This window comes from Bos mutus, chromosome 9 (genome assembly GCF_027580195.1).
Source record: "Bos mutus isolate GX-2022 chromosome 9, NWIPB_WYAK_1.1, whole genome shotgun sequence".
NCBI lineage: Eukaryota > Metazoa > Chordata > Mammalia > Artiodactyla > Bovidae > Bos > Bos mutus.
Window position 1 is genome coordinate 89,078,758 of NC_091625.1, and position 18,680 is coordinate 89,097,437.

The 18,680-nt window shown below is 38.4% G+C and overlaps 1 protein-coding gene across 1 annotated transcript in view; it reads right to left on the minus strand.

The window, feature by feature from the left end:
- The window catches only part of SYNE1 (spectrin repeat containing nuclear envelope protein 1), a 501,407-nt gene that overhangs the window by 284,633 nt on the left and 198,094 nt on the right, over nt 1-18,680 (minus strand). The window contains 10 exon segments of the mRNA XM_070376885.1: nt 1,180-1,338; nt 1,653-1,803; nt 3,827-4,006; nt 6,953-7,581; nt 9,747-9,900; nt 12,386-12,552; nt 14,750-14,873; nt 15,269-15,456; nt 17,286-17,384; nt 17,769-17,996. Coding sequence (XP_070232986.1) covers nt 1,180-1,338; nt 1,653-1,803; nt 3,827-4,006; nt 6,953-7,581; nt 9,747-9,900; nt 12,386-12,552; nt 14,750-14,873; nt 15,269-15,456; nt 17,286-17,384; nt 17,769-17,996 — 2,079 coding nt within the window.

Here is an 18,680-nt window from a genome sequence, read left to right on the forward strand (position 1 = left end):
ACTTGCAATGCTGAGATATAAAAGTGTGCATAATTAGACTTGGATATATTTATAGAATAAGTAAATACGTAAGAGAGCAACACACTCTGCATGGTTAAACTATTACTGTTTGACAATTTAACGATTCTTGTTATACTAAGAATGCCATTTTATTTTTTATTTTTTGGCCGTGCCATGTGACATACAGGATCTTAGTTCTCTATAGTGATAAAACCCATGCCCCTTGTATTGGAAGTGCAGAGTCTTAACCCTGGGACCACGAGGGAAGTCCTAAGAATGCCATTTTTTAAAAGTGTAGGCAGATAAAGTTTTCCCAAGTCCCTAAATTATCTCATTATAATATGCAAATATCAATATCTAACCTCAGTAATTTAGCTTAAGTGAGGGAACCCACTGTAGCTTAAACTTATGAACCTAGATACTAAAATAACAGGGCAGGGGTAACAGAATCACAGGATTTATGTGCTGGAAAGCAATGTAAAACATGTATAGATTGATGTAGAGCTCCAGAGAAATCAAGTATCTTCTCGTATAGCACAGGCACACGGCTAACAAACGACAGCAAGAACTAAAAGCCAAGGACGTAAATTCCAGTGTTTTTCATGCACAATCACAGTCTTATTACTTTATTTTATTATGGTTTAATATCCTGAAAGATGTTTATAAATTATTCTTCTATTTTATCCATGACCCCAGAGTGTGTAAAAGAAAGACAAAGTTATTAATATGTTATGATTGAAGCTATTATGTGAAATTCTAGAAAATCTGCCAATAAGTTTTAACAAAACAAATTTTTAACGATGTATAAATTCTATGTAAACTATTTTCCTTTAGGGCATGATTTTGAATTTAGTATTAAAAGTTAACAATGAAAGTCACATTTCTAAATAATCCTTTGCCCAAAAAATGTGATTGAAAAATGTAAATATTTAAATTATTCATCTTCCCCCGGTGGCTCAGCAGTAAAGAATCTGCCTGCAATGCAGGAGTCCCGGCTTCAATCCCTGGGTTGGGAAGATCCTCTGGAGGAAAGCATGGCAACCCACTCCAGTATTCTTGCCTGGTGAATCCCATGGCCAGAGGAGCCTGGAGGGCTACAATGCATAGGGTCATAGAGCTGGACACGACTGAAATGACCACACACGCAAACTATTCATAGAATCGAGGGGATGAGCTTACATCTAGCCATTTGTCCACTGTGCTTTCCATGTCTGTTTTCACCACGATGAAATCACCACTGTGAATTTTTTTCAGCTCAGACAGCAACTGTTTTCCTTTACTGGTAAAGTTATCCAAATCTTTCTGTTTATTACACATTTCATTCTTGGCAGCTTCATGCTGTGGACATAAATGTTTCCTTAGTTAATAAAACAGCCAGTAATAAGTCAAGAATTTAGAATCATTTGCCTTTAAGAAATTTAATTTGTGGTTGACCTTATGCAGAAACCAGTGATAATAATGAAAAAAATATATAATTTTCTCGAATTGCTAGGATCCTAGGATATAAGTACTCATAAAAAATAAAGGTTGAGCTTGTCAGCATGAATTAGCTATCTCTAAATATACTTTCAAGAGTCGAAAAGAGAATGCATTATGAGTAAAAAACAAATCTACTAAAAATTCTAAAAAATAAATATATTATGAATTATTACCTTTGATAAAGCCCACTTAAGGTCTTCCTGATCTTTTACAGTAGTTCTGGTTGCAATCACATTGCTGGCATTTTCTAGGACTTTTGTTATGGCTGACTTCAAATTCTGATACTCTCTCATTAAATCAATAAGTCCACAGCATTGACCCTGGCTATAACAATTAAGAAAATACATCATTTATTGTCACATATCAGTATCGAGAAGAGTTCCCTGTGATTGACCTGATACATAACTGTATAGCTGTATTCTGATAAATGCTGGAATGAAGGGAAAACCATATTTTTACTGAACTGAGGCCAAAAGCATTCTGGTCAGTCTGACAACTCTAGTGTCCAAAATGTTCTCCACGAATGAAGAATCCACACAGCCATTAGCCACAGCCATTAAAACAAAGTCTGCTAAATTAAAAAAATTTTCTTCAAATGAACTTACTTACAAAACAGAAAGAAACTCACAGAAAACAAATTTAAGGTTGCTGGGGGAAGGGATAGTTAGGGTGTCTGGGAAGGTCATGTACACGCTGCTATATTCAAAATCGATAACCAGCAAGGAACTCTACTATAGCACATGGGACTCTACTCGATGTTGTGTGGCAGCCTGGATGGGAAGGGGTTTGGGGGAGAATGGATACATGTGTATGTACGGCTGAGTCCCTACACTGTTCACCTGAAACTATCACAACATTGTTAATCTGCTATGCCCCAGTATGAAATAAAAATATTTAGGTTTGAAAAAAGCTTATAGTCTAGTAAGGAACTCAGACATCAATAAAATAATTCCAAAAAGTAAAAAAAAATTTGCTAATTAAAAAAATTTTTTTCTAGGATTTAATTACTTCCTAGTTATATGTTGTAGGGAAGAAAACCCACCTGCCTCCCTGCGACAGAAAAAGACAAAACACAAAACAAAGAAAAAATACTTCCCAATAATTAAAGTTCACATGAGATTTTCTTTTCCATTTAAATTATGCAAATTTTCATTGACTATGAGTCCCCTGAGAATGGCTAAAATATGAAATAGTTTTTGTTTAAAAGACTAAAATGCCTTTGAGCAAACAATTTTTAATCCAGGTATTTTTCCAAAGGAAAAGGTGTGCACTAAGATTTGGGTTCAATTCTATTCTTTAAACCATTATTTATAATAGGAGAAAAATTAGAAATAACCCCAAAGTTAAAAATGGGCCAATAACTGAATAAATTGTGATACACTCTTGTAATTGAATACCATGCAACCTCTACCAAATCACAATTTAGAGAATGTTTAATAACACAGAATAGTTTGTGCAGCAGGATTATATTTTTTAAAGTCTACATTAATAGTCTACAGTATAATAAAAAATTATGTACACATAAAAAATAAACATCTACAGATGCTTTTGTAGTAATTCAAACTGGGAAGATCCTAAATATCTATCAACTGGTGAAAAAATCAACTTCAGTACACTTAGTAAATGGAATATCATTCAGCTGTTAAAAAAAAGAATGCACTTTATGGATACACATCACAATGTACTTGTGCTAAGTAAAAGAAGGTATTTAAACAAGTGTAGTAAAAACTGATGTACACACGAAAAGTGAGCATGAGTGTTTAGAGATGCTTTATTTATAATCATTCAAACTGGAAAGAATCCATTTATGTGTGATTCTAAGAAAGAAGACACTACAGAGACAGAAATCTGATCAACAGTTGCCAGGGGTTGGAAGTGAGGAAGGGATTGATTACAATGAGACATGTGGGCATATTTCAGGTGTTGTAACTCCTACCATTTGATAGTTGTGATATTTATACAACTATATGAGTTTGTTAAACTCCTGTAGTTTAAGGGTATACACTTAGGGTGAATTTTACTGTATGTAAATCATACCTCAATTATAAACAAATATAACAAAACAAAAAAAGAAAATCAGTGGTTAAGACTCTCCTACTGGTACCCTGTAAATGTTGACGATTCTTACTTCCAAGTATCGAATTTCACATGTAATTGCTGTCTCAAGAAAACGTCCTCAATAAAATTCTGTAGGACTAAATTTTTAATGTTATTAAAGAGACAGCAAATACCTAAGATGGCAAAAGATATTAAACTCTTGATCAGACCAACTCAAATCAATGGGCAGTGGCCCAATCACAAAATAAATAGGAAGTTAGAAATAAAAACTGAGAAGTTTTTTACTTACTTTTCATGAATTAGTTTTTTGGTATCATTCCAGGTGACCTCTAAGCGGTTTATCTCCTTGTCAACCTCAGGTGCAAAGGCTACATCTTTCTGAGCAATTTGCTTAGCTTTATCTTTCAACCAACATAATTCATGCTCATGAGAATTCAATTCATCTTCTAACTGATTGAAGACTCTCAACCTGCAAATTAAAATGTTATTTTACTATTAGATTACTACAAGTGTTGAACTACTATTTCCTTTCTTTAAATAAGGGCTTCCCTGGTGACTCAGACAGTAAAGAATCCGCTTGCAGTGCGGGATACCTGGGTTTGATCCCTGGGTTGGGAAGATCCCCTGGAGAAGGGATAGGCTACCCACTCCAGCGTTCTGGTCTGGAGAATTCCAAGGACAGAGGAGCCTCGCAGGCTAAGTCCATAGAGTTACAAAGAGTCGGACACAACTGAGTGACTTTCACTTCCATAAATAAAGCATGCATATCAATAGCTAGAAAAGCTTTTAACACAGCAATTTATGTATATCAATGAATAAAGATGCTTTTACAGTTAATTTTGCATAATTCAGACTTTAACTTAGAAAACATTTGAAGTCATTTTTACCATTGACCTTCAAACTTCTATTAAGTTTGTATTCATTTTCTATTTTCTTTTAATGATATAAGAATTTCAAGACCAGGGCCAACATTTGAGGTAAAGTAGTTGAGTACTTATCACAAGGTCATTGGTAAGAAATTCTTCCATGCTGTGAGGTTTGATTCATATTAAAGTAATATTTAAAAATCACAGTCATTTCACTCAAAATAAAAATAAGTTTTACTGAGCTCTACAATAAGTATGTTTTTAAAACTTTACCTTTTTTTTTTTTTTAAAGATTACAACTAGAAAGGGTTTTTTGGGTCCTTAATATTTGAGTATTTGTAAACAGTGGCCACATAGAGGCAGCCATTGACTCTCTTAATTTTTGCAGTTTGGTATAGAGATGATTGTGTGCATTATCCCATTTAATTCCCCAAACAAAGTGGCTGCTGCTGCTGCTAAGTCGCTTCAGTCGTGTCCGACTCTGTGCGACCCCATAGATGGCAGCCCACCAGGCTCCCCCGTCCCTGGGATTCTCCAGGCAAGAACACTGGAGCGGGTTGCCATTTCCTTCTCCAATGCAGGAAAGTGAAAAGTGAAAGTGAAGTTGCTCAGTCGTGTCCGACTCTTAGTGACCTCATGGACTGCAGCCTACCAGCCTCCTCCATCCATGGGATTTTCCAGGCAAGAGTACTGGAGTGGGGTGAACAAAGTGGCTAGGAACAGGCATTATCAATAGTTCCATTTCATAAGACAGCCGATTTGTTCAAGGTCACCCAGTAATACCTAGGCATGGTATGACTGGTATTTAAAAAATGATCTAGTCCAGGCAACATTTTCCGTAGCCTCTGTACAACTTCGGCGTTGTGTGTACTGAAGTGGCCCTGGAAACCAACCCAGGGCAACTTGAGCAATTTTAGGATCTCCTGGTCAGCTTGGCCTGAGCAGGCTAGGGCGGGCCATGCAGCACCAATCCTATTGCACATTTCCTGGGTGAATTCTTTGCTCCTTTGTCACACATGGCTCTTCCTTCTATCCCTACTCTGGAGGCCATTTTTCCTTTCCAAATCTTATTTCCTTTTGTAAATTTGTTGTTAAACTAGTCAGATAGCTTATTGCCCATGAGGAATACAACCTCAGTAGTCATTATCACCTAACCAATGCCTTTAGCTTAATGTTTGATTCTGGTTAAAAGGAAGCAAATGGCAATGATCTTGACAGGGTTAAATCTAATCCTTATCAATTATGGATGTCTTGGTATGACTCATCCCTGCTGTTTCTTTGCCCCCTGAAAAAATGGAAGAGAAAGTGATGCTGAGACGAGTGGGGAGAAGTTCTAGTAAGAAGGGAAAATAGGATTGCAAGGAAGCCTACAGTAAAATATTACTTAGAAAATTTACTATAAAAAATACCTTTGACCTCTTAGCTTCTCTATTAAACTTTCCTGACAAAACAACCAGCTTTGCTTAAATCTACTTCTCTGCCTTCTCCATACTTATAAGCAAACTGTTAAAAGTAGTTGGGGAGAACCACTCTGCCAGGCTGATTGGTTCCACTTTAAGTGAACGAATATAAATCTCAAATGGCAGCGTATCACTTACCAAGTGCCAGAGGCTTCCTCTCCATTTCTTGCTGCATTTTCTACCCACAGTTTCCTCTCACTCACTGTCAACCAACGAATTCACTCCAGTACTTTCTCATAGGCTAGAAGCCACTGGGAAAAATTCCCTCGTATTTTACCACCAAAATACAAATCCACTTCACTTCCTTTCTCCTCAGCTTGTCATTCTTGCTAAAGAAGATGGGTCACTTCTTCTATCAGCTAAAAACTGCTTAAAAATAGATAATATGATCAATATACTCTGTTGTAAATAAGATCTCAAAATGGCTTATATATAGCTCTTGCTGCTGCTGCTCCTGTCACTTCAGTCGTGTCCAACTCTGTGCGACCCCATAGACGGCAGTCCACCAGGCTCCCCCGTCCCTGGGATTCTCCAGGCAAGAACACTGGAGTGGGTTGCCATTTTAGGAAAGTCTTTAAGGAAAACAAAGACATTTTAGTACTTCTTAAGTGCTAAAATAGTCATTAATTTTATCCTACGGTGGCTAAGCCAGTAAAGAATCCACATGCGAATCAAGAGACCTGGGTTCGATCCCTGGGTTGGGAAGATCCTCTGGAGAAGGGAACGGCTACCCACTCCAGTATTCTTGCCTGAAAAATTCCGTGGACAGAGAAGCCTGTCAGGCTACAGTCCAGGGGGTTGCAAAGAGTCAGACACGACTGAGCAACTTTCATTCACTCATTCACATATATACAAGCCCTGTGGCATGTGGGAATCTTAGTTCCCTGATCAGGGATCAAATCTGTGTCCCCTGCAGTGGAAGTGTGGAGTCTTAACCACTGGACCACCGGGGAAGTCCCCTCAAAATATTTTAAAAACAAGTAACTAAACATAGTACTATTACAGTTTTGCACAAGATTTAATTCCAGAACAAACGAAAAGCAAAGGAATTAACTCTTGGCAATCGACTTCCAGGCAGTTGCCATTCACCTCTGTTGAAGTGCTTGTCGGGTTAGATCTTTCAGCCTCTCTTTGTCAGTCCTTTCTTCAATGTCCTCGATGCTTTTCAGCAGCTCCTCTTTCTGATCTCGGAAGGCCTTCTTCAATACTGCCAGGGCATCTGCCTCACTCTGCTTGGTTCCCAGAAGGTTCTGGATCCTCTCTAATTCCACGCTGAGGTGATCTGAGGTGGCTCTGCAGGATGTTCTCTGCTCAGAACCTCCACTTTTGAGATGGTACTGGGCTTTGGTAAGAAGGCCGTCGAGACTGATGGCAGCAGATTCTAGTGTTTTCACATTTCGAATAGCATCGTTTAGGTCCCTTTCTAATAAGTCAGACTGTTTCTTATTCATACTGTGGGTTGCTTCCACTGTTTGCCTCAGTTGGTGGAGACTCTCTGACAGAGAGGCGTGGCTCTGTAGGAATTCGGCCAGCTGGGACAGGGCATGCTGCCGCCTCTCCACGACCTGGCTGGCCTCCTCAAACAGCTGCAAGCAGTCCTCCGCCTTGCCCTGGAGAAGATGAAGGTCCTCGGCACGGCCCAGGGCTCCCAGCTTTGCCAGGTGACCCTGCAGACTCTGCAGTTCTCCCTTTTTGCTCTCTACTTCCGCCGCGTGGTCCTGAAAGAGCAGAGAGAGTTAGTAATTTCCCAGATGCAGTGTGCTTGACTCATACAGATACAAATTTGTGATGTCAAGATACATTTTAAATGCAACGGATGGCACAGTACTTAAAGGTCAACTACGGTGAATCTTGTAGAAACATTCTTAAAATTTCTCCTGTTTTGTTTATCTATATATTTCACATAAAACACAACTCTCATTTGGAAATAATTCATTCCACAGAAAATAATTACTCCATGGATAGAAACAGTTAGAAGGAATTATATATGGATTTCCCAGGTAGTTCAGTGGTAAAGAATCTGCCTGTCAATGCAGGAGTCATGGGTTCAATCCCAGAGTAGGGAAGATCCCCTGGAGAAGGAAATGTCAAACCTCTCCAGTATTCTTGCCTGGGAAATACCATGAACAGAGGAGCCTGGTGGGCTACAGTCCATGGGGGTCACAAAAAAGTCCTACATGACTTAGCGACTAAACAACAACAAATATATATGTGTGTGTATATAAATACATCATACCTATATACTTTTAAAATCATCCAAATTTTCAATTTTTTTTAAACTATATGTGCACGCTGCATGCTAAGTCACTTCAGCTGTATCTGACTCTTTGCGACCCCATGGACTGTAGCCTGCCAGATTTCTCTGTCCATGGGATTCTTCAGACAAGAATACTGGAGTGGGTGCCATGCCCTCTTCCAAGGGGTCTTCCTGACCCAGGGATTGAACCCACGCCTTTTAGGTCTCCTGCATTGGCACGTGGGTTCTTTACCACTGTCACCACCTGGGAAGCTATTTACCTATACATACATGCAGAATATAACTAAAATATTTACAGAATTAGCTCTACTTTAGAACTAATTCATTAGATTTTATTTAGAATTACTAATTTATGGAATTAGCTCTATGATCTATGATTCATATTATATTAAGTTGGCCAAAAAGTTCATTCAGGTTTTTTCATAATGAACTTTTTGGCCAACACTTTAAATTTACATTTTATATATTATAATAATTCACTTATATGCAAATTATAATGTTTATGTATTAGAGCTAAGCTCTATTATATATAACACATATATTTACATTTTACATATAATAGTAATATACTTATATACAAATTATAGTATTTATAATTATAATAAAAGCTAATATCAACAATTTATAGGGAAGGAGTATAGGAATAGATGAACATTAAGGCCTGTTCTCCTTAGCTTGACTACTAAACTTTCGAGGGCTTTTTTGAGCATTTACACTAGAAAATGTACAAATTCCCTCTCTGCCCCTTTGTGAGATAAATATTTTTAAAGCCTCTGGCCAATTTTTCAACTCAGAATATCTTTCTCAGGGACTGGGGGAGCCATTTCTTTGAAATGTAAATCATTGAGGAAGATAGCACCCCTGTCTTGTAACAGGAAGGTAAGATAAAGTACTTTTCCTTTGGGTAAAACCAATTAGCAAACCCACCATAGAGTTGCTGCTGCTGCCGCTGCTGCTAAGTCGCTTCAGTCGTGTCTGACTCTGTGCGACCCCACAGACGGCAGCCCACCAGGCTCCCCTGTCCCTGGGATTCTCCAGGCAAGAATACTGGAGTGGGGTGCCATTGCCTTCTCCGACCATAGAGTTAGCACTCAACAAATATTAAATGTTTTATTACTAAATGTTGTTATAAACTTATTGTATAGCTTATATCCAACTATCCCAATGCTCGATGGTCAGAATCTTATTAAATATTTTATTTTTTGATGCCTCAACAGCTGTTTTACATGGAAAATAAATCATGAATTTTAAATAACTTTCAAGCTAAAGGGTAATTCAGAAAAACTCTATCATTAAAGCATCAGAATTCAGTATTAGTTTTCAGGACTGTAACAAAGCAAAGTAGAAGCTTAAAAATGAACATTCTCATATCATTCACTCTAGAAATCATTTGCTCTACTTTGAAGGAGCAGTCTCTTAAGGTGGTTGCCTATTTTATCTGAAGTGGCTTTATGTGTTTAATTTGTCTGCATAACATGTTGCCTGGGACCATATACTCAATTATTAAAACATTTGCATATTAATAAGAAGCTAAATTGTTGCCAGTGTTCTTTAATGTTGCATCCCTTTATAATTCAAGAACTCTGTTTTATGAATAAATTCTTCTTCAATCTTAACAAACTTTACCTTGTGCCGTGTAAGAGCTGCTTGATGGTCCATTATGCTTATCTCAGAAGCAGTTTGTAATTCACTGAGGAACAGCTTAATCCAGACAGAAAAGGAAAGCAGCAGTTCATCAAATTGCTGGTGTTCGGCGACCACAGACTGAAGGAAGTTAATCCTATGTACAGAAAAGTGTTAATGTTAAAATGCCCCGCATCTGGACAGAAAAAATGACATGTTTCTAATCAAGGGCAAAAGCAATGCTGTCATACATGGCCAGACCAGAACTCTTGACGTTTTCTACTTCTCAAGCCCCATTTCTCTCCCAATTTTCCCCATCTCAGTTGACGTCTTCACCATCCACCCAGATGATTCTACGGGTCAGTCTTCATCCCCTTGTCTTTACTACCACGTCTGATCTGTGTTGATCTTGCCAGCACCCCGTCACGGTATGTTCTGTGCTCTTCTCTCCATTTCTACACCCTGGCCTAAATCTCTTCATCTCTTGCCTCTACCAGCCTCCCACACCAGCGTCCTTCCTGCCACCATGGCCTCCCTACTATCCACTTTGTAGGTAACAACCAGAAATTATCTTAATATAATCAGAACATCCCTGCCAAGCTTAAACATGGGGGCAATTTCCTGTTGCATACAAGAAGGCAAAACTCCAAGGCTCCTTACTGTGGTCTGCAAGGGATCCCAGGTAATCAACTTCTCTGACCTCATGTGATACAGCACTGCCCCATGCTTCACTCACCTCTGTTTCCTCAGTATCCCAGCTCATTACTGTCTAAGAGCCTCTGCCCTTTTTTGCTCCCTCTGCCTGTACGCTTTGTCCCCAAAGTACCGCGAACATGCTTTGTACATAGTATTCAGATCTTAATCTGATGTCAAGTCCCCTGAGAGGCTTTGCTTGGCCACCCAATCTACAGCCCCTCCCATGTCATCCTATTTTGTTGTCTTCATATTACTGAACACCACTTGAAATGGTCTTGTTCATTCTTTTGATTAATGATCTATTTATCTTCCCCCTCACCCAATAAGACATAGGTCTTGCTTTGCTTACTGCTATAAACTCAGTACCTAGAAAAGTACCTGGGATAGGATCAGGGATCAATCATTGCTTGTGTAATGAATGAATTAGGTCAACAAACAATAGGCGATCTGACTTCAGAGCCCAAGGCTGGCATTAAGGATAACCTTAGGACTTCCATAATGGTACAGTGGATAAGAATTTGCCTGCCAATGCGGGGGACATGCTTTTGATCCCTGGTCCAAGATAATTCCATCTGCTGTGAAGCAACTAAATCTGTGCACCACAATTAACTGAGCCTGAGCTCAAGAGCCCAAGAGCCGCAATAAGAGAAGCCACCGCAATGAGAAGACTGCACACGGTATCTAGAGAGTAGCCCTAGCTCACTGTAACTAGAGAAAAGCCTTCATGCAGCAAAGAACAACCAGCACAACCAAGATTAGGCAATTAACTAATATTAAAAAAGAATAACACTTTAATAAAATATACTTGTTATGATGGCTCATATCCAAAGTTCAACTCTTTAAATAGACTTTCATGCTTTAATCCTTACAAAATCTTCTACATGTTATCTTTACATGCATAGAGTATATTTTGAATGCTTTCATACATTTGTATCATTTGTAAAATCCTTTTACTTTTCTTCTGGGAGGGCTGGGGAGGGCAGATCCTCCTCTATTTTGTAGAAAGTTACTCATCTTTCAAGAGTTTGGCACCAAAAACCTTCTGTCAGCCTTTCATGAACCCATTCAAATGTCCTTTCTCTTGGCTTCTGTAATATCCTGTGCTCCCCTCCCATTGGGTTTCTTGTTATTCCCACACTGATCTATAATACTTGCCCTCAGGTTTTACTGATTTTTATGGTTTCAGTGTCTGATAGGTTGTCTCATACTCAACAGGTATGCAATAAACATTTGCTAACTGAATATATGAATGAATAGACAACAGAACAAATACAAGCTCCACAGAGTTAAAGAGCGGAACTCTGTTTACATTGCTAACCTCAGCACATGGAAGAGTGTGCTACTCATTAAAACCCAGTAAATATTTGCTGAAAAAATAAATTAAAAATTGACTAAAAAGGTTAACTGCTTTTTTCCACATTACATGGGTAATCAATACCAATTTAAGACAAAAACTTGTTTTTTGGCATATTAGAAATATGTAGATGTCAATTGTTAACCATCCAGTCAGTTAAGATTTAATCCATGTTGTCTCCTTTTAATATGATAATAATAATTTTCCTGTTCTCTATAATACTGGAATGGAATGGGAAAAATACATATCCTCTGTTGAGAAATATCATGTGAGGTAAAATTTTATTTACCATTTTTTTCCTATATATATAAACAACTTGAGCAATAATAATTAAAACATGAGTAATCCTACTCTCTTTAATATTGTTCAACTAATTTGATCATTTGCCTTGATTGCAAGACTAAAATTTTGAATTGAGGGTCATCTGAAATACTAGTTTTAAGCACTTTGATTTATAAATTATGATTAGTTTTCTTCTCTTTATGCTCAAATAATGGGGTTAAGTAAAAGTAAACAAAACTAAGCTTTCTTAATTTATATGCTCACTGTTTTAAAAAAATGAGCAATACTAGAAGTTTGTTTGAACCCCAACCTTTTGCTAATTATCTGGGGCAAATCTCTCCATCTCTCATCCAACTGGTCCAATTGTAGTTTCATCATTTTCACATCATCTTTGGAGGCCACTGAGAAGAGGGATTCCTTTAGCTGCAATAGGTTGCTATAGATGGAAGCCTGGGACACAACTTCATTTTGCAGCACCTGAGAAAAAAATAGTGGATTACAGATTTCATCCTAAGAAGACTGACCAGGAAGGACCACATGATACAGGTAGTTGTTGTCCAAAGGCTTTGTGTTCTTGAAAAATGGAGGTCATTAGGACCAGGCTAAGAAGAGTTTTTATCCCTTGATTTAGAATTGGATCCACTTAACCTCTAATGCAAGGCTTCCCAGGTAGCTCAGGGGTAAAGAATCTATGTGCCAATGCAGGAGACACCAGAGACAAGGGTTCGATCCCCGGGTTGGGAAAAATCCCTTGGAGAAGGATATGGCAACCTACTCCAGCATTCTTGCCTGGAAAATCCCATGGACAGAGGACTACAGTCCATGGGGCCCCAAAGAATCGGACATGACTCAGCTACTGAGCACACAGCACAACCTCTAATGCAATGTTAAAAATGCTTCTGAAACCCGAATTAGTTTTCCAACAGTCTGAGTTATATTAAGTTAGGCAAATTTAGAAGCTGTAGAATTTCTTTCAGAATAAAGAAACTGAGTAGGTGAAAAGAATCAAAGAATAACTACTGCTGAGGAGAAACAATGCATATCTAACAGTGACAGAGGTGCAAGTCTAGGAACTGGGAACACGGTGAGTCTCTGGGTTTAGAGATGACATTAGGCCAAAGCAGGGAGCTTAAAGGCTCTTCATTTTATTTTCATACAACAGAACAGGAGGCACTATATGGACAGCTGTAGCGTGGCACACAGATGATGCTCTTTCCGCTTTGTAGGGAGGTCACATGTGTGATAAAAGAAAAATTGCTAAAGGTATCAGAGGAAGGACTGTCTACAGAAGCCAGGAAAGATAATAAAGCAGAATCTGAGTAAGTTGAAGGACATGAGGCCAGGAGGTTGGAATGTACAAGGAAGGTTCAGACTGGGGCAGGGAGCAGCTTAGTTGACACAGTTCCTGTATGTGGGCCTGCAGCCCCTTTTGTAGGTCTTTAACTTGAATAGACCTGTTTTCCATTTAGAGACACGTAAGAATACATTTTGATATGGGCAGATAATTTTATGAACAGGAGCAATGACTTTCCCTCTTAGATTTCCCCACACTCTAATTGTAAGAAGATAAACACCAGATTGTGGATTGTGGATTACCCAGACAGGACAGTCACCAGAGACTTCTGAACAGGGACTTTTGGAGAGATTAGTGCAGAACTACTGCCTGCATTAATAAACTGAGTTTAATAAACTAGAAAGGCAAGAGAACCAAGAGCATGGGAAACCCTCAAAGTCAAAGTAGGAGAACATCTGAAGTTGGGGGAATAGGACCAGAAGCTACAGACGTGCACTGATGGAATTTTTAGAGGAGAAATTACGAAAAGTAAAAGAATCCATTTTCCTCTTAAGTGTTTTATAAAAGGGGAAGGGAGAAAGTTGGGGTGCAAATTTGTTACACAATAAATCTCTTTGTTGAAGCAATTTTGCTTGTTGAATTTTCTGGCACAGATAGCATCACTTAAAGCAAGTTATTAATCTCCAGAAATCAGTAGCATTGTCTGTAGTTTCCATAATACTGAGAGATTCTTTAAAGTTTAAAAAGTTGGCTTCTTAAAAGATGTAATAAGCTAGAATTCTTTGTCTTTCTATTTCCTGTACTTTGGTTATTCACTTTTTGGTGTCTTGCTTGAAAATAATCACTACTGTGACTTCTTTCTACATTGTATTACTTCTCTCTCTTTTTTTTAAACTTATCCCAAATTTATACAAATACAAAAGTATAAAGAATATAGCTATTATCCAACTTCAAAAACTATTCACTGAGGGATTTCCCTGGTTAGGACTCTGTGTTTCCATTGCAGGGGGCATGAGTTTGATCCCTGGCTGGGGAATTAAGATCCCACATGCAGTTCAGTGCAGCCAAAAAAAAATTACTCACTGAGAATCAACTTTGTTTCATCTATGTTTCCACCCACTTCTCCTTCAACTCCCCTGCCAGATAATTTATATTCAAGTGCCAGACATTATGCTACAGGATTTTCTAGTATACTGTGGAAATTGGTCATCACAAAGTTCACCATGAATTTGTCCTTCAGGTCAGGGCTGTTCTTCTCTTCAGGATCACGAAATAAAAACAAGAAGCTAAGTTGGAGACAGGGTTTGGTTCTTGATTTTGTTTTTACAATGCAACCATGACAAACAGCATTTCATTCTCCTCACACTTCCTTGAACTTGCCTGTATTGACTGAAGTTCACTCTCCACCTTGACTCTGTCTGCAGAAATGTCGGCTTCTGGTGAACTGGCTATAGCTTCACACCGCTCTAACCAAGTCAAAAAGGTCGACAGTTCTTTCTCTAGCCTATGGAAAGTGCAGATAAGAAACAAAGTCTTGCAAAATTATCATACTTGAAAACTAAACCTTTCTGAAGTCGGGGAGTTCAGTAACTATGATAAATACCACAGTGTTGGTTGATTTTTTCTGGGTGTGAAAGTCCAAAAACCCCTCCTTTTGTATTTGCGTATGAACTTGCTCATGTGCTTATATCTGTGCTGTGTGTAAAGACAGACATGCATCCTTTCCACAACTAGGGGACTTCATCTTATAATGAAGATCGGTGTCTTCCCATGGTAGGCACATGAGTTGAGGAGTTTTACGTGTGGGATGATTGTTTTCATCCCTCAAAGTTCAGAATTTTCCACTAAAGAGTAGCTATTGATACCCTGGCTGCCAACGGGAGAAGGAAGGCTGCTCACCTCTGCCAGCGGGCCAGCAGCTTCTCCAGCTCTGTCTGTCTCTCCTTTGCCCGACCCAGCAAACCCTCATAGCTCCGTTGCACGGTTGCAGCCTCCTGGATGGAGGCGTCTCTGTTGGATACCTTCCGAGCGCTGGCTGACAGGGCAGCGACCGTGCTGGTCAGTGATTCCAGGGCCTGACAGAGATCCTGACGCGAGGGCGAAAGAGTGCAATAAAGTCCCAGCATCAAGGAAGGAGACCCATATTTTCCCTTGAGACCAGTTATCACCAAACATTTCCCCAATGTCACAATAAACAGTTGTGGTACTAAAAAATGTCTCTGTGTGTGATTTACAGCAAGACAGAGTGACAATTACTTCATAAATGCAGAAGTCAAAGATGAGATTGGAAACTATTCCCCAAATAAGAAATTGTCCCTGTCTATTGGGATAATTTTAACTTTCCCTTAAGGATTTAGGTAATATGTGAAAATTGTTATTCATGATACAGCACAAGTATTTAAAAACACTATTCCTGCTTTACTAAGAGGTACATGCAACATGCTGTAATTTTCTTTAAAAATATCTATGGGAAGTTATGACTGACATAGCTGACGTCAAGAATCCATGATAACAACAATTAAGGTAACTGAGAATGTGGCAGATGTGTTATGCACATTACGTACGTTAACTCATTTACTCTTCAGAAGAACCCTAAGAGGTATGCTCTTTCATTAGCCCCATTTTATAGGTCAAAACGTCAAGACAGAGAAAAACAACTTGGTTTAGGAAATCCAAATGGTTAAAAAAAAAAATGCATTATTCTCTCTGGTACTCCAACTGTTAATTTAGTTATCTATTAAAACAATTCCATCAAATCCGATTTTCCTACTTTTCCTCATTTGGGGGTTATTTCTTAAGAAATTGTATAAGTAACAAAATAATGTACTTCTTACCATAAAAATTCAAATGATATAAATTCCACTTGCCATTCCAGCTGTGTTTTTGTCAACTGTTTGTTATTACTATATCCCCTTCTCTGCGTTTACATATATGTTTTCATGCATGCACACATGATAAGGACTGTATGTATACATAAATGTGCTACACATACATACACACATATATATATTTGTTGGACATGAATTTGAGCAAAGTCTGGGAGACAGTGAAGGACAGAAGAGCCTGGGGTGCTGCAGTCCATGAGGTCACAGTCAGACGTACTTAGCGACTAAACAACAGCAGCATATTTTTTGTGTTAACGAGCACGCTTCTTTCGAGTATTTCTTTGCCATGTTCCCTTGCTTTGCTCCTTCCCCTAAATTCTGCCAGAAGCATCTGTTGCTTTGCGACATATCTCACAGTGGGGGGATTCCCCGGTGGCTCAGACCATAAAGAATCTGCCTGCAATGCAGGAGACCTGGGTTTGATCCCTGGGTCGGGAAGATTCCCCTGGAGAAGGAAATGGCAACCCACTCCAGTATTCTTGCCTGGGAAATCCCATGAATGGAGGAGCCTGGGAGGCTATAGCCTGTGGGGTTGCAAAGAGTCAGACATGACTGAGCGACTTCACTTTCACAGTGATTACCAGTTCAGGGACCAGACCAAAAAAGCTAGCCATTGAGGAAAAGATCAGTGAGTACATAGTCTTTGCATATCTGAGTGTATTGGGTTAAAATCTGAAATCTGCTATGCAAATATATGCATATTTTCTGTACATTTCATTTTTTATAATGTTGGCAAAAGGTAACAGGATTTATTAAAGCTATGAATCTGAAAAAGTTACATGTTTTAATTATGAGAAAAATATATCTTAAATGACTACTTTTTAACAAACATTTTTAATGAAAACTTATTTGTATAGTTATATTTCTTGTAGTATATGAAGTGAATATATTTGATCATATTATTTCTCAAGTAATATACAATTTTTTTTCCAATTTAACTGTCATAGAAATATTTACTGTTTTCTTTTCAAACAGGAATCATCACATTTCTGAGCAGACAAATAAGAAGAAATGTTGAAACATGCTATTACCATATGTTCTTGGAGAACTTTGTATGTTTCTGTAGCTGAAGAACATATTTTAACTGGATCAGCAAGTTTATCTTCAAATTCAGACACAGACTGCTGGATCTAAAACATTGGTAAAATATGAAAATATGGTGGGTAAGACATACTTCAAGGCAGAAAAGGTTGCTGGGGAAACAGCATGCTTATCTTTTTGGGATAACTTTCAATGTGATGATAAAATAAATTAAAAAAAAAAAACCCAAATCAATGTATCCCACTATATGAAAGAAATCTAATTAAGCCATAAGATCTTTCTGAACACAATATATAATGACATTTTTATATTCTCCCCAAAAAGGTTACATACAAATTATACACTCAAGCATCACTGACAACTTGGTAAGGAACTGGCAAATTGTGTCTTTTTCCCTCATTCCATTATTTCTGGGTGATTTATAAAATGCAATGTGAAATAGGTAACTTTAGCATGCATGGGCCAATTCTTACCTTTTTAAGATTCTCTTCAAACTTCTGCTGCTGAGATAAATGTCCCAGGATTATTCCTTGCAGACTCTGTGCATGCTCTCGGAGCTCTTCCCAGTATCTTCTTATTTGTGTTAACTTGGCTTTGATGCGAGCAGATTCTCCAGTGGTAACAAACTGAGCAAAAGACTGAGCTTCTTCTTCTAGTCCTGTAATGCTGCTGATCTTACTTTCTATTTCCTTAATCATGACCTAATATTTAAAACAAGAAAAATGACAAGGTAGGCTGAGCAAGCTTGCCTTCCTGAAATGATACAATCATCTGCAGAGAGAAAATCAGCAGAATTTTCCTTAACTGGCATTGCAACATATTTGCGCCATTGTAGAGCAGCTACAAACACACACCATGGGTTCCCTGACCTAGTTTGGAAAGGATAGGCAGACAAAGTCGGAAAGACACACGCTGATAGTGGGTGCGCTCTCTGGCTGGAGAGTAAGGAGAAACACCCACCCTGATTGAAGTGAAAGCAGCAGGAATGTGTCCCAGGAACTCTTACTGTCTGTTTGAAGATTCAGAAAGTTCTTTTCTTATTCTGTGAGTTGAGAATTTTGACCAATTGGCCTGGGAAGCAGTATGTTCCCAAACTCATAGGAATGCTAACATTGACATACATTTAATTTTCCTAGAATGTAGTTTAGTTTTTCATATTTTACCAAGCTAAAAAATTTTTCTGCTTCTGCTTCAACCCAGTCTTTTAAAGTTTATCAACTAATCTTTATGCCAATAATGTCCAAATTCGGAATATATTAGGGTCACCTGGCCCCATCCTCAGGGACTCAGACTCGCTGGGTCTAAGGTGAGGCCCACTTTGCAGCTGTACAACTTCTGGGGTGATACACTGCTGCTGACCCAGGGAATCCACTCTGGGAATCACT